This window comes from Puma concolor, chromosome B4 (genome assembly GCF_028749965.1).
Source record: "Puma concolor isolate L17-30 chromosome B4, mPumCon1.1.hap2, whole genome shotgun sequence".
NCBI lineage: Eukaryota > Metazoa > Chordata > Mammalia > Carnivora > Felidae > Puma > Puma concolor.
The window spans coordinates 108,769,313-108,783,726 of NC_141673.1; the positions used below are offsets into that span (position 1 = coordinate 108,769,313).

The window sequence follows — 14,414 nt, forward strand, 5'->3', positions numbered from 1 at the left end:
TAAGCACCACAGTGTGTGGGTGCACATTAAAGGAGCGACCAGCCCTCTGCAGGGCAGTTCAAAGATAGAAGTGGATATAAGCTCCTGCAGGAAGGACTGACATTCTGCAGCCTAAGTAAGACCTTGCTAATAGTGAGGTTGCTAAAGCATTAGCAAGGCATTTTTGGAGAGTACTGCAGAAATCTTGTCTCTAAAAGATTAAAAAAAAAAAAAATCTAGAATGGAGCAATACGCCAGAATCTGTTTGGAAGCACACAGTGAGAAGTTTCTCTGTGCTCCATGGGGACTGATAATGGTTACTAGAAGGACATTCAACCCAGCAGCAGCCAATGGTGTATATCTGGAGAATGTCACACAGAAAATGAAATAAAATCCGGGAATCCAATCAATGTAGAGAATGTGGATACAGAATAATGTTCAAGAAAAGGATTAAAAGGCTGGTGGTTTTGATGCTTGCTAAACATGGAATCCAAAGGTGTATCTTTGTTGGTATTTGGTTGGTTTGCTGTTAATGTTTCTCATTGTTGTATGAATACAACTATATACATATATGTATACGTATATGTATACATATGTATATACATGTATGTATATATGTATGTACATATATATATATATATATATATATACGCACACACACACAATTTCATTAAAAATCTTTTTTTTAACGTCTATTTATTTTTGAGAGAGAGAGAGAGAGACAGAGTGAGAGCTCAAGCAGAGGAGGGGCAGAGAGAGATAAAGAGACACAGAATCCGTAGCAGACTCAGCACTGTCAGCACAAAGCCCGATGTGGGGCTTGAACCCATGAACTGTGAGATCATGACCTGAGCTGAAGTTGGATGCTCAACTGACTGAGCCACCCAGGCAACCCTCATTTTAAAAACCATATTATATTTAGATATCTTCTATACTTTGTATAAAAAATTATTTTTTGTTCCATGAAGAAAATCTAGAATGGTCTAGGATCTGTGAGGCCTGAAGTCAGAGGCTGATGCCTGGAGGACAGCTCTGACCTGGAAACCCCAGGCCCATCAGAGGCTGCCAGGTCGCCTCTTGACAACAGCTGACTTTACAATGATTACTCCAGAGCAAGGAATTTAGGAAACTCAAAGCATGGCTCTTCCTTTCCTATGAGTAACTCCACAAAATCAAGGCTTCTACAGTTGCATCGAGCCAGATGCTTGTGGCCTGAGACTTTGGGGCTATTCTCTCAGTTATCAGGGATACCCCGTCTACCTCTGCTCTGTTCTCTTTACCTACCCTCATTGTGGACAAGGACAAGCATGTTAGAGAGGAGGGTGCTCTTTCACACTTAGAATTGTGGCCCCTTTGGGGATTTTACCTGAGCTCGGTGTAGCCGCTTCAGTTCCTCTTGCTTGGCCTGCCTCCTAGCTGCCTTCTGCACACGCCGGGTCAGCTTGGCGTTCAGTTCCTCCTCTGTGTAAGTTCTTGGCTGGAGAGAACGAGAGAGATTTCCTAAGTCAGGCGCAGCAGGCCTGGGACAGGTTTGGGTGCTGGTTGTCAGGGGGCACAGTGAGCACTGTCCCTAGGTTGCAGCTGCCGTTCTGCAGAGTGCCCGTGGGGTGGACAGGGAGCCGTGAGGTGTGTGCAGACTCCCAGGCTGCAGCTCAGCCAGAGGCTTCACTGACACTCATCCTTGCTGGAGCCCTAAATGCTACAGGGTACAGCTAAAGATCTGCAAGTGAGATACTTCCCCACTGTGACAGGGACAGGAGGCTGAGTAGGGACTGACTGAGGGCCACATGCTCCTTTATCACAGAAATCACTTGTTTCCCATGTCAGGATGTCTGGTCTTTTTGAGATTTTCCAGGGGTAAAAATATGGTAATTAGTTCCCCTAAGCCTCCTGCTTCTAGGAGACATATAGGAAAAGGAAAAAGAAAAATCAGGATCCTTTTATTTTCTTATTTAGTATCAAATGCTACTTTCTTCAGATGAGTGATATTTATAAGGTTCTTTAAGAAGTAACATCTGAAGTAGAAAAAATTGGGATGCCTCCATTCTAAGTTTGAGTGAACCCCAAACTAATACAGTCTGAAGGGACATATGGAGGTGAACATGGACTGACTCCAGGGTCTGCATAGAGGCAGCAGTGGGCCACTGAGAAGGAGGGAGGAAGTGGTCTGGCAGGGCGGTTTCAGCCAGTGCAAGCCCCGAGGAGGCAACAGACCAAATCCAGGGCAAATCCACAGATGCATCTGCCTGACAACCCCACCTGCAAATGTGGGCACCAAGGGCACAAGGCAGTGTCAGATGCCTGGAGTAAACACTGAGCAACCACCAAGAGGCACATGCTGGGGGCGGGGGGGGGGGGGTCTGCTTCTATTCCTAACATCTTATTTCCTCCAAGGAAAAAAAGAGAGAGAGAGAGACTTTGATAGACTTTAAAAGGTACTTCCAAATTCAACTCAGGAGTATAGTCTCGTAATCTTTATTTTAAGAACTCAAGTGATCATTGAGAGCCAACTGAGCAGGTAAGTCTGAAAGGATCATCATGGTGTTCTAGCGCCCTAAGCATTTCACCTCGCAGGTCACAGAGCTGAGGGCTCGTGAACTCCTGATTCCTGCGGTGCCCAGTCCCAAAGGGGCAGCCCTGGAGTGAAATTACCACATGCACTCCAGCCAGTGAAGAGCAGGGGATCTCACCTTCCTCCATCATGACACAGCTAAAGAAAGTTCTGCTGCCAGTGTTTGCTACTGCTCCATGCATGTGTGAACAGTTAGTGAGGATGTGGCCGGAGGGCCAGGGCTGGGGGCTGCTCCGGGTGGTTAATCACAGACACGCATGCAACAATGACCAGCCATGGGAATGAGACACTACCTTTGATGCATATGATCTCCTGAATGCCAAGGCGTGTGGTACATAAATCAACTTTTAAGGGGATGGCAACAGAAAACAAAACAGAATAGTAATAATAACAATTAAAAAATTAAAACTAGAACACAGAAATGGAGTAAAATCAGTTAGAAGTTTAAAACAAACACACAAGACTAAAGACTTAAAACACGTGATTATTTTTCACAGTGTCACGCAGGACTGCGTAAGTGAGGAACCTGATTACATAGACCCCAGCAGCAGAGTCTCCGTGAACCTGGTTTTGAATAAGGCCTGGGTTCACTTTTATACTGAGAAGACAGCTTCTTCCTCACTATGCCCCAAATCTCTGTTCTCTTTTTACTCTCCCTTGTGTATAATAAACGAAAACTGTTCAAATATATGGTTATATATGCTACTTCTCCTTCAGTATAGCCCATTTGCTTGTGGAAATTCAGACTACTTCTTTCAGCTCAGTGTTATGGTGGGGGGAAGGGGGACAGGTGGTGGAAAATTCCTGTTGCCAGGGACACAGACCACAGATACAGGGCAAACTGACTATAAAACCTGTTCTCTTCCAAAAGGCTCTCTCCTGGCAGTGTTCTTTTTTATTTATTTTAATTAATTAATTTTTTAAATGTTTATTTATTTCTGAGACAGAGACAGAGCATGAGTGGGGGAGGGGCAGAGAGAAAGGGAGACACAGAATCAGAAGCAGGCTCCAGGCTCTGAGCCATCAGCACAGAGCCTGACACGGGGCTCTAACTCACAAACCTTGAGATCATGACCTGAGCTGAAGTTGGTTGCTGAACCGACTGAGCCACCCAGGCACCCCTCTCCTGGCAGTGTTTTTGAACAGGGCCAAAGTGGGTTTCCAGGGGACCACCCAGAAATCCTGAATGGGGGTAGGGGTCATTTCTTGATTATACAGTGTGATAGGGACCTCAAATAGCATAAATAACTGATATTCACCAGATATATGTCAGGCACCTATGTCGGTGAATGCAACCTCTTCTCCACTAAACCTTGAGCAGAGCTGCCCAGAGCTAAGGTTAGTTACATTTGCTCTCTCGTCTTCTCACCAGCCCCAACAAATGGCTAAAATGCAGTAAAGGAGTAAGGGAGGAGAGAAGAGCCAGGAGCTCTGGATGCTGCCGACGAGAGATTCTGAGAGCTTCAGGATAGACTGTAACCCCCTGTTCCCTTGTTGCTTCTCTGTGCATCAGTGTGGACCAGTATAGTGGGACTGCATTTCAAGAGCACAGTGGCTCAGAGCAGAATGGGTCTCCCTCCTAGCAGTGGCACTGAACTTTAAGTGTGTACGTACTGCCTCAGACTGACTCTTCTCTGCCACAAACCAGAGGGAGAGGATGAATCTCATTATAACAACAAGTCCATTAAAAACACAGAAGACACAGATTTTCCCCAAGCAGCAAGTAAACCACTCCACAGGAACTATGTAACCACAACCACAAGGAACAGCACTTAGCATCTGTACCTGTGGCTGGTGTACAAAGTAAAGGGAGTGGGGGCAATCACCTACTGATTTCTGGCAGAAGACAGGTACCAACTTGGCAGGGGCAGCGACTACAGGATTGAAATCATGATGCATCTGTGGTGTGCTGAGAAAATGAGGCCAGCCACAGAGCTGAAGCTTCTGCTATGAAACGCCTTGGCCTGACCCAGTGCAAATGACAGGCCCGTGGCTAGGCCACAGGGATCAAGATGCAGTGCGCCATTTGTATTTAAAGTAAGACTGAGGCAAAGAAAAGAGGTGGACGTGAATTACCTTTGGTTGGTAGGATTACGGGTGATACATATATTTAATCTGTATTATCTTAACTTTTCTACATAAGCATTTTCAATAAAAATAAGTTGTTCTCAGTTCCAGTTGTCTTTCTTTCTTTCTTTCTTTCTTTCTTTCTTTCTTTCTTTCTTTCTTTCTTTCTTTCTTTCTTTCTTTTTTTTTTGAAATGAAACAAAACTCAGGTACTTGTTTCACAGATGCCTGACTCAGAGATGGGTCTATGATGCAAGAGGAACCACTTCCCCCAACTGTGTGGGCCCGGTTGCTCGGGTAAGGCATGTCAACAAGATGCTTCTTCCTGAGTCAATCCCAGCCACACTGTCCCTTTAGGTATCCCCTCTCCCTTCACTTCCTGCTCTGAAAATTTTCAAACATAGGAAAAGTTGAAAGAGGACAGTGAACCCCTAGGCCCAGATTTGCTAAATGTTAGCATTTTGCTACATATTTCATATATATAATCTTTATACACCTTTAAAAAAATGATTTGTAGGCATTTTTTATGCCTACAAATTCTAGCACATTCTTCTTAAGAACAGATGTTTTCCTATATGACTATAGTACCTTAATGTCTTACAAGGAACCTGGCATCGATGTGATAACATTGCATATCTACACATATTATACCATCCATGATCAAATTCACTTAATTATTCCAAAGTGTCCTGAATAGCTGTTTTTGTTTGTTTTCCTGCTTTAGCTTCCATCCTTAAAAATACATAGTACCTGCTCTCGCCCAGCCCGACACCACACCATGGTGGGATTCTGGTCAACATGTCCTAGGCTCAGCTTTGTCTTGAGTATTCTTTGCTTAGCCTATAGCAAATGGCTCTGCCTCTGTGGGGCACACATGGAATGTGAAGTCCCCAAGGCCTCTGATTCTGGGGTTCTAGGAGTGGGGTCCATGACTTGTTGTTCATGTAGGAGGGGAAGAGCTACCTATGGGGCCAGTAAGGCCCCAGGAGAGGCTGTTGTCAGTGACATGTATTACCAAGAACATGTCCTTGGCATAGTCAGCTTGGGCAGTCTGCCACTCTGCATTCTGCCAGGATTAACTAATAGAGAAACAGTGGAGAGACTGACCACAGATGGGTGTTTCTGACCAACAGGAGACGAAATGGCTGAACGTCTGCATGGAAGCAAAGTGACCTTGGACCTTGGTCCTTCATGGACCCCCCCAGCCCTCCCTATGGCAGTGCCAGTCTCCAGTGTCAGGACATGTTGAGGCACCCGTGTACATATCCAGAAGCAACTCTTAGTTCCAATCCCAGGATCAACACCACTGCCTGGGAAAGCACTTGATAGGAGGCACATGAAACCAGGTCTCTGCAGGAGAGGAGGCACACAGGTCCCAACCCTAACTCAGTGCTGTCTGTGCTGGCTTGGCTGGGACAGGTAGAAGTTGGCTCTGCACATGGAGGGCAGGATGAGAGGCCTGGCTGTTTAGGTATACTTCTAGGAGAGTGGATAGGTAAATAGCTGGCATGGCCAAGGGAGACCAACAGACCAATAATGAGAGGAGAACTAAAACATGGGTTTCCTCCAGTTGACCAAGTTGCTAAAAGCTGGATTGAGCTGGGAGCAGGGAGACTGGAAATGGCTGCAGAAGTCATCTTTACTGAACAGGTGTGTGCAGGGCATAGGTCTTCCATGGCAATTGCCTGGAAGTTGATGGAGAGGGCAGACTCAAATCCAAGCCCTGGGGAGCCTTGTAAAGAAGGCACATGATGTTCTGGGGAAATTTTTCATTCAGAAAAGGGAGCTGAAAGTAGCTGGGACAGGAGGGTGAGTGTGTGTCCCAGGGCCAGACAATGGAGATGGAACAGCTTCAACCACTCCTGAGTGCTGCCCAGGCCTTTCTGGATTGTAGTCCGCACCCCATCATTGTCTCTGTGACACAGAGGTTGTGTTAGAACTTCTCTAATCCCTCTCTCTCTTCCACCTTCACTGTATCTACACAGAGCTACAAGAGGCCTTGGAAACCAAAAGATTGAATAAATATCCAAGGGGGCTAGTGATGAAGGAGCGCTCCACATTGAGGTTTTACTTTTCAGGAGACTTGAGTGGCCACATCATCTCCTAAGCCTGTAGTAAGAGGGACCAAGTCAGATACATAGTGCCCCACTCAGCACAGAACCCAGGGCAGTTTCCTGGACCAGTTCTTTTATAGCAAAAATTCCTCTCTAATCCACAAACATACAAAGCAGGGGTGATTCAGCCTCTGTCTAGAGATGCCTAAACCGTGTTGTCCCTGTCCAAGCCTCCACCAGAATGTGTGGCACGAACAACCCTTCTCCTGTCACTCTGGGCATTGGTGGATGCTATTCCACCTGGGATCTTTGAGGACAAAAGAACAAATGGACAATGCCAGCTGCTTGCTAAAGATCTAGTGACTCTCTGAGTGTGGAATGCCTCTGTCTTCTTCCCAAGAATTAAACAAAGGAACTCTTGCCATTGAAGCAAATAAGCGCCAGCTATTCACTGAAAAAGCCCAAGAAAAGAGCTCCCTGTATGTGTCTCTTACTTGGAGCTGGGCTGGGCTCAGGAGACAGCTGTGTGTCTACTGGGAGATCAGAGGAGGGTGCTCACTTTCAACCCAGGGCTTGAGATGTGCTTTCCCTCTCTTCCACCTCACCGAAGACCAATTACACAGAGGATGAGAGTCAAGTCCTTGACCCCTTCTGAAGCCCCGTTACGGACAGGGCCTACATACCTCTCGCCTGGACTTCTGGGAGGACCTCTCAAGGATGTCGTCACTGGAGAGGTCAGAATCCTCTGAGAAACTCAACTGGCGCCGCAGCTGCAGCTCTAATGGGATGGAAAGAAGAGGCAAATCGAGGACACCACAGTACTTTCCTGATGTCTACATTCACACAAGCTGCCCAGGGGAGTGGGGTACAGATTTTATTTCTTTCCAGTCTGAGTGGCTCTTAACCCATAGTGGGGAGCCAGGAGCTTGGAGGCTGACACCTGTGCTGGCCGGGGCAGCGCTAACACTGAATAGAGGCCTGCCTGGTTCCTCCCGGCAACGCTGCGCTCCGCCTTGCTCAGAATCAGGCTCTCCTCTGAGGTGGTGTGACTTGAGGAAGTGCACAAACCTCCCGAGTCTCCCTTACTCAGTTTTGAGCCGGGTTTTACCATTAGTCTATCACGCAGAATATGCTGTGTGAGCTTATGGTTCAGTTTCCTTCTCCCTCACCCCGTTAGCATTGCTCCTAAGGACCCTTAGGGAGGCAGCATGAGGAAATGGATCTTAAGAGAAGAACCGATGGCTGAGAACACACACCTTATGCCCTGCCCCAGGAAGGGTCCCTTGGTGCTGACGTACCTGTTCTCACGACAGGAGACATCCTGTGTTTGCCAGAGTCCACAGTGGCACCGCTGGAAGGGGTGCTGGAACAGGACTTGTCATCACCCTTCTTCTTCTTGTCCTTCTTATACCCAGAAAAGACTGACTTCCACAAGGACTTGGGTTTGGCGGCTGCTTCCTCCAGGAGGTTTGGGCTGGGCTTCTCTGGGGGCCGGCCCTCACCTTTGGACTTCTTCTCTTTCTTGTTTCTGCGGGGGGAGAAGAGTGACGATCTCTTCTTGCTCTTCCCACTGGAGCCCTCGGATGAGGTGACTGAACCATCTGGGCCCCCTGAGTCCGACGGAGGGGAGAGGACCTCCTCACTAGTGGCTTCATGCTTCAGGGTGGGCTCCCTGGGGCCTTTGAGAACTGGGCGTTTAGGGGACTCGAAGCCAAGTTCTTTGCCCTTGGAGGGAACTGAGGAGGCTTTGCGGGAGGTGCCTCCTGGGGGCCTGGAGGTCCCAGCCGCCATCTCCATCTCCTTCATCCTACTCAGCTGCTTGGCCATAGCGTCTCTCAACGCCTGGCTCTTCACAGACTTCTCCCTGGCTCGCATGCGCTCCTCAGCCAGCTCCTTGGCTTCTGGAGAGACTAAGGGCAGGACCCTCTTCTGTGGCTGGACCCCACTCTCCAGAGTAGGCAACCTACCATTCTCCTTGGTTAGGGGTGGATGGAGGGACCTCTCGGTGCGGGACCAGCAAGAGGGGGGTGTGAAGAACTTCTCCTGCAGACTCGAGTCCTCTGTCTTGTCATCATAGGTGTCCTCCACGTCATCAGCAAAGGGGATCTCATCCACACTCTCCACAAACGACTTCCGCACCTCCTCTCGAGGGGGCTGGGCAGGCTCTCGGGGGGCCCTCATAAAGGATGCAGGTGGTGGGGGTGGGATTACTGAGGCCTTGGGCTCGGTCTCCTTATGCTCATAAATCTGATATGGCTTCCTTCGAAGAGTTGCGGGCTCCTCATCCTGGGGTGGGGGTGGGGGTGGGCTTGAAGGAGGAGTGAGCATGGTGGAGTCAGAGGTGTTGAAGCTCTGGCTGCCCAAAGTCTTCATATTGGAGGAGCTCCCATGAAGGCCCAACCCAGAGCTGCTCGACAGGTCTCTCCTCTCCTCATGGGAGCTTTTCAGCTCTCTGTCAGATGGGGACTTGGGGGTTGGCAGCGAGGGCTGGTCGCCATCTGACTTCGGCAGGCCCAGCCTCTTAGGAATAGGTGGAGGTTTTAGAAGCTGGAGCCCCTCACCCTGAGGAGACTTCTCAACTGAATAGGATTTTAGGGACACTGGTTTAAAGGCCGGGGAGGGGAAGCTGGACTCGGACACCTTGCTCCGATCCACGGGTGTGAGTCCGAGGCTACGGCGGATCTCGGCACTCTTCATCCAGAACTCTGCCACCAGGTCATTCCGCTTCAGGGCTTCATCCACAGCAAGAGGGCTGCCCAATCTGTCCTTGGTGTCCCCTTGGGTCTTCAAGGGGAGGGGAGCCAGGGGGATGGGTGTTTTGGCTGGAATGGGCTGGAAGCATATGGGGGACTTGGTGGGGGACGGGACAGTGGCCTCAGAGGAAGGCTGGGGTTGGGAGCAAATGGGGAGCTGGGTAGTGGTGGGGGTAGAGGTGGCCAGCGGTGACAGGTGCTGTGAACTAACTGGGGAGGTAGGTGTCCTGGCTTCTGGCAGAGCCACTGGCTGTGATCGGATAGGAGAGTGCACAGCTCTCTCATCACTGGGCACTTCTTCTTTGGGCTTTTCTTTGGGGAGCAAAGGCTCAGGGAAAAGGCTCTCCTTGGGCAATTTCACCTTGGTAGCAACAGAGGCAAGTGGGATTCGGGCCCCCTACAGAAAAGGAAAACAGAAGCTGCTTAGAAGGTAGTTTGATGGTCAGCAGAGACCCCTTGGGGAGCTCGCTCAAAGGGCCTGTGTTTGAGAAATAAATTCCTCTCTGCCTGTTAAGCTGTTAGTCAAATGGCTCCAGGAGAACCTTTCTCCCCCTTCTTTCTATTTGTTCAATTTTTAAAACCACTCTACTTTGTTGAACAGACTCAGCTTTCAGGGTTTGGTTCACCTCAAACACATTCTATATTCTTTGTGCACTAAAATGGACACTGGCCGGGGCACCTGGGTGGCGCAGTCGGTTAAGTGTCCGACTTCAGCCAGGTCGCGATCTCGCGGTCCGTGAGTTCGAGCCCCGCGTCAGGCTCTGGGCTGATGGCTCGGAGCCTGGAGCCTGTTTCCGATTCTGTGTCTCCCTCTCTCTCTGCCCCTCCCCTGTTCATGCTCTGTCTCTCTCTGTCCCAAAAAAATAAATAAAAAACGTTGAAAAAAAAAATTTAGAAAAAAAAAAAATAAAAAAAAAAAATAAAATGGACACTGGCCAAAGCACACTAATGGATCCAGCTCTCACTCCTGACCATCGACCCTAAGAGCTCAAGATCTCTGATGTATGAAAATAGGGACCAACACTTTAAGATTTAAAATAGATATTTTCAAATTTAAATTTTTTAATTTTTTAATTTGAGAGAGAGAGCGGTGGGGGGGGGGGGAGGGTCAGAGGAAGAGAGAGAGAATCTTAAGCAGGCTCCACGCTCAGTGCAGAGCCCAATGCAGGGCTTGGTCTCATGAACCCTAGGTTTAAAATCTGTGCTGAAACTGAGTCAGATATTCAACCAACTGAGCCACCCAGGAGCCCCCAAATGGCAATTTTTTATACTCTACACATCATCCTTCCCAGGAAGCTCAAAGATCCAGACATTTCTGCACGAATCCTTATATCATCCCACCCGCGAGTCCCAGTAAACCTCCTGCAGTTTCACAGATGAAATCACCAAATTCATCTTGCTTCTTGGAATCTCAAAGACCAAATCAAGCTAACCCAGGTCTTGAGTTTGGCCTCCCTCCCCGATGTGTCCTCCAGATAGCATTTCCCAAAACATGTTCCACAGGACATACTGCTATGATCTATTTACGTAGCATTCTCCAATGCGTGGCTCACATGCCACTGGTAATCTGGGTGAATACATATATATTTTTAAAGTTTATTTATTTATTTTGAGAGAGAGAGCAAGAACAGTGGTGGGGGAGGGGGAAGAGACAGAGAGAGAGAGAGAGAAAGAGAGAGAGGGAGAATCCCAAGCAGGCTCCATGCTGTCAGCACAGAGCCCAATGTAGGCTGGATCTCACGAACCATGAGATCATGACTTGAGCCAAAGTCAAGAGTCAGATGCTTAATTGACTGAGCCACCCAGGCACCCCTGGATAAGTATTTTAAATTTTAAGTCATACATTCATTTTAACATAACGCTAAGAAACAAATGTATCTATCATATCAAACCAATGATTCCACAACAATTATTGCTTTAATTTACAAATAAAGTTACTTTTAAAATGGCATGGTACATGGACACAACAGAGTGACACGGTGGGAAGACTCAGGTTTGGGATTGGTACAGTGCAGGGTTAGGGAGCTGCTGCCCAGACTGCCTTGTCCTCATGGTGAGGACTAAGCTGGAACCCCAAGGCCACTCCTGTTGTCAGCAGCCCCACTTAGTACAAGATGCAAAAAAATGGGCTGACACCAAGGGCCTAAGATGAGGGAGTTAATATGTCCACTCAGGATCCTATCAGTTTTGTCCCCCACAGTGAGCGCCGAGTCCTTACCTCTGCCTCAGGGCTGTGGCCTGGGGAGAGCAGACCAGCCTGCTCCTCAGGGGATCGGGGAGGGCTGGGGACTTGGGCGGGACCTGGACAGAACAGACACAGGATTTATAAGAGGAAACAACACCCTGCCCTTCCTGAGGGCTCCTCTCCCAGCCAGCTCTGCAGGGGGGTCACTGTTGGTCAACAGAAAGAAAGTCCTTTCCCAGAGTGTCCCTAGATGCCACCTCTGCTCATTTCAGAAGTATGGGCTTTTTTTCACTTGTGCGATCTGTGTCCAAAGCTTGGAGATGTACCTTCTACCCTTTCATAGCTCCAGAGCACACACAGAAAGGGGCTGTTGGCCAAAGCCATGCGCAGGATCTGTGCAGAGGGAAGGGGGAAAGACAACAACAGGCAGAGCTGTCTGCCATTTGGAGGTTGGTATGCAGTGCACCAGCTCTGCTCCGGCTCTGCTCTGATGACCTGTGTCTTCGGTGCTGCCCCTGTCCTTGCAGGCTCTCCACAGGAATTCTGGAAGCAGTTTCTGCTGAGACAACAGGCTTACCTCTCTCCTGGTGCCCTGGTGTGGTGGCAGGTTGCTCCTCCTCATTTTCCGATACCCTCAGCTCCAGCTCCGCCTCCACTGCTGCCTGGTGCTGCATGCGAAGCTCTGTTTCGGCATCTGATGGGATATCATCAGACCAGTGCTGATCTGGCAAAGGGAAGGGACAGAGCAGCACTTGAGTGAGGCCCTGCTTCTTTACCAGTCTCCAGCTGGCCCCAGAAAGTAGCCGAATCAGTTCATCAACTACAGCACCACTGCTTGATGTCTGGACCTGGTTCTGTGTCCCAGCTAGGCCCTGCCTACTGGTCCCTACTGAGCTTCTGAGACTCAGAGCCTTTATTCTCTGCAACATAGCGCTCTCATCAAAGCCTACAGTGCTCCATTTCCTTTTCAAATACACAAGACGGTACCTGATAGATCACAACAGAAGGAAACATAGTGGGTGTGCCTGTGAAGGGCAGGCCTTACTTCACGGACTCACCACTGGTCTGTTTCCCCCAACACCACGGCGAGGTCTATGCTCCCTTACAGTCTTGCCTGGACTCGTCATTTCTCCCAGGCTAGTCCCTGCCACCCTTTCCCCAACCAACCAGCCTATAATTCTTAAAATACCATCTCTTTTGTAGCTACCTTTCAGAGGCGCACTGAATAAAGGCCCTTTTATAAAGCACCCAATCTGCTCAGTTTCTCAACCACAACTTAATGAATGCAGGCTATGCTGCACGGTGGCTGACAGGGGGAATGACACACATTCAAGTTAGCAGCAGACCAAGGAACACAACCAGGAGACCTAATGGCCACCTCTTTACAGTGCCTTGCTTTTGCTTTAATGTATATTATCTTTCCCAAGTTCCAATCGCACAGTGGGGAAGAGAGTGATCAGCACAGTGGAGAGGGGAGGCTCTGGGGTCCCCCGTACCATCATCCAGCTCAGCACCAGTGTCCCCTGTGTCCCCATTCTCCGCTGCCTCCCCTTCTATCTCTGCCGGCTCCGAGTCCACATCTTCCTCCAGGTCATTCTCATCAAATGGGACTGTAAAGCAGAAACGTTCAAAGGAAGGAAGAAAAGGACAGGCAGACAGACAGAGACTGCCTGTGCAGGTGGAAGCTGGTGGTGGTCTTCCCAGGGCTGCAGTGTGAAGACCATGAGGAGAGGCGGGGAGATAGACTGTGAAGTGTCTGGATTTGGACCCCAAGGTGGAAGTTGGTCAGCCTTGGGGGAGCTACACACAGTGTGGGTGCTGGTGAGGGCCTGGGGCCCTTCCTGAACACCTGGGACCAGCACTGCTCGATGCCAGCAGGGCCCAGTGGAAAAGGAAGGGCAGCTTCCTCTGGTCACCTCCTCTTCCCCCGAGACTGCTGTTAAGTGCCTCGGTGTGAGAAGGGCAGAGGGGAAACGCTGCCTCTGCAGGCCCAGCAGCAATGATGACTCTTCTGCCAGCACGCCCTGGACCGCTTCACAGGCCACGCGCCATTTACTCCTCACAGTAATCACTCAGAGGGCCTGTGGCAAAGCCGAGGCCAGAGAGTTACGGGATTTACTCATGGTCATATAGCTCCATCTAGCAGCTGCAGTACTGTGTGTAGGCGAAGTCACTGATGGATGAGGGACCAACAGGATGGACCCCTGAGGGCACCCACCTCCCCTTTCAACGGGTAGAGGTGATATCTTTGCTTGGGATAATTTAGAGAAATGTTTTTTTTTAAGGCTTGAAGGAGAGGATGAGGGGATATGTAAAGTTCACTGTCTAGATGCAACACCAGCCCTTCAGTGCTGCAGGACAAGGCAAAGCACTCATCGACTTCTCTTTCCTCAGGAGGAAACAGCCCCTAAACGCGCGCGCGCGCACACACACACACACACACACACACACACACACACACACTCAGACCTGTTCCCAACCTCTGCACACTTAGAACTCACACTAACAGTTTGGAGTAAGACAAAGCAATTAGGAAAGCAAGGTGTGCTACTTTATAGGATGCTGTGAGGCCCCAGTGTTACCCAAGACCGACAGGACCCATCTTTCAGGTGTCCTGAGGGTTTCTTCTAGGCTCCTAAGCACAGCCACTCTCACATCACTCCTAAAGGTTCCACTTCAGGAAAAGGGGTTACGCTTAGGTTCGTATATACAAGGGCCAGAGGATCAAAGCCCAAGGATGGGCAGGCAGCAGAGGCACTGGCTGTGGCACAGCTCAGATTTTTTAAAAGGCTGTACCACAGTGA

General features: G+C 49.2%; 1 protein-coding gene across 27 annotated transcripts in view; it reads right to left on the minus strand.

The window, feature by feature from the left end:
* The window catches only part of MICAL3 (microtubule associated monooxygenase, calponin and LIM domain containing 3), a 228,696-nt gene that overhangs the window by 24,708 nt on the left and 189,574 nt on the right, over positions 1-14,414 (minus strand). For 21 of the 27 annotated variants that reach the window (XM_086714507.1, XM_086714510.1, XM_086714511.1 and 18 more), the window contains 7 exons: positions 13,107-13,220; positions 12,188-12,334; positions 11,644-11,726; positions 7,971-9,822; positions 7,356-7,450; positions 2,845-2,895; positions 1,346-1,456 (listed from right to left, as the gene is read on the minus strand). In XM_086714507.1, coding sequence (XP_086570633.1) covers positions 1,346-1,456; positions 2,845-2,895; positions 7,356-7,450; positions 7,971-9,822; positions 11,644-11,726; positions 12,188-12,334; positions 13,107-13,220 — 2,453 coding nt within the window. Of the gene's footprint in view, positions 1-1,345; positions 1,457-2,844; positions 2,896-7,355; positions 7,451-7,970; positions 9,823-11,643; positions 11,727-12,187; positions 12,335-13,106; positions 13,221-14,414 lie in introns of those variants that run through there. The other 6 variants (XM_086714514.1, XM_086714521.1, XM_025930080.2 and 3 more) reach the window with 4 other exon arrangements.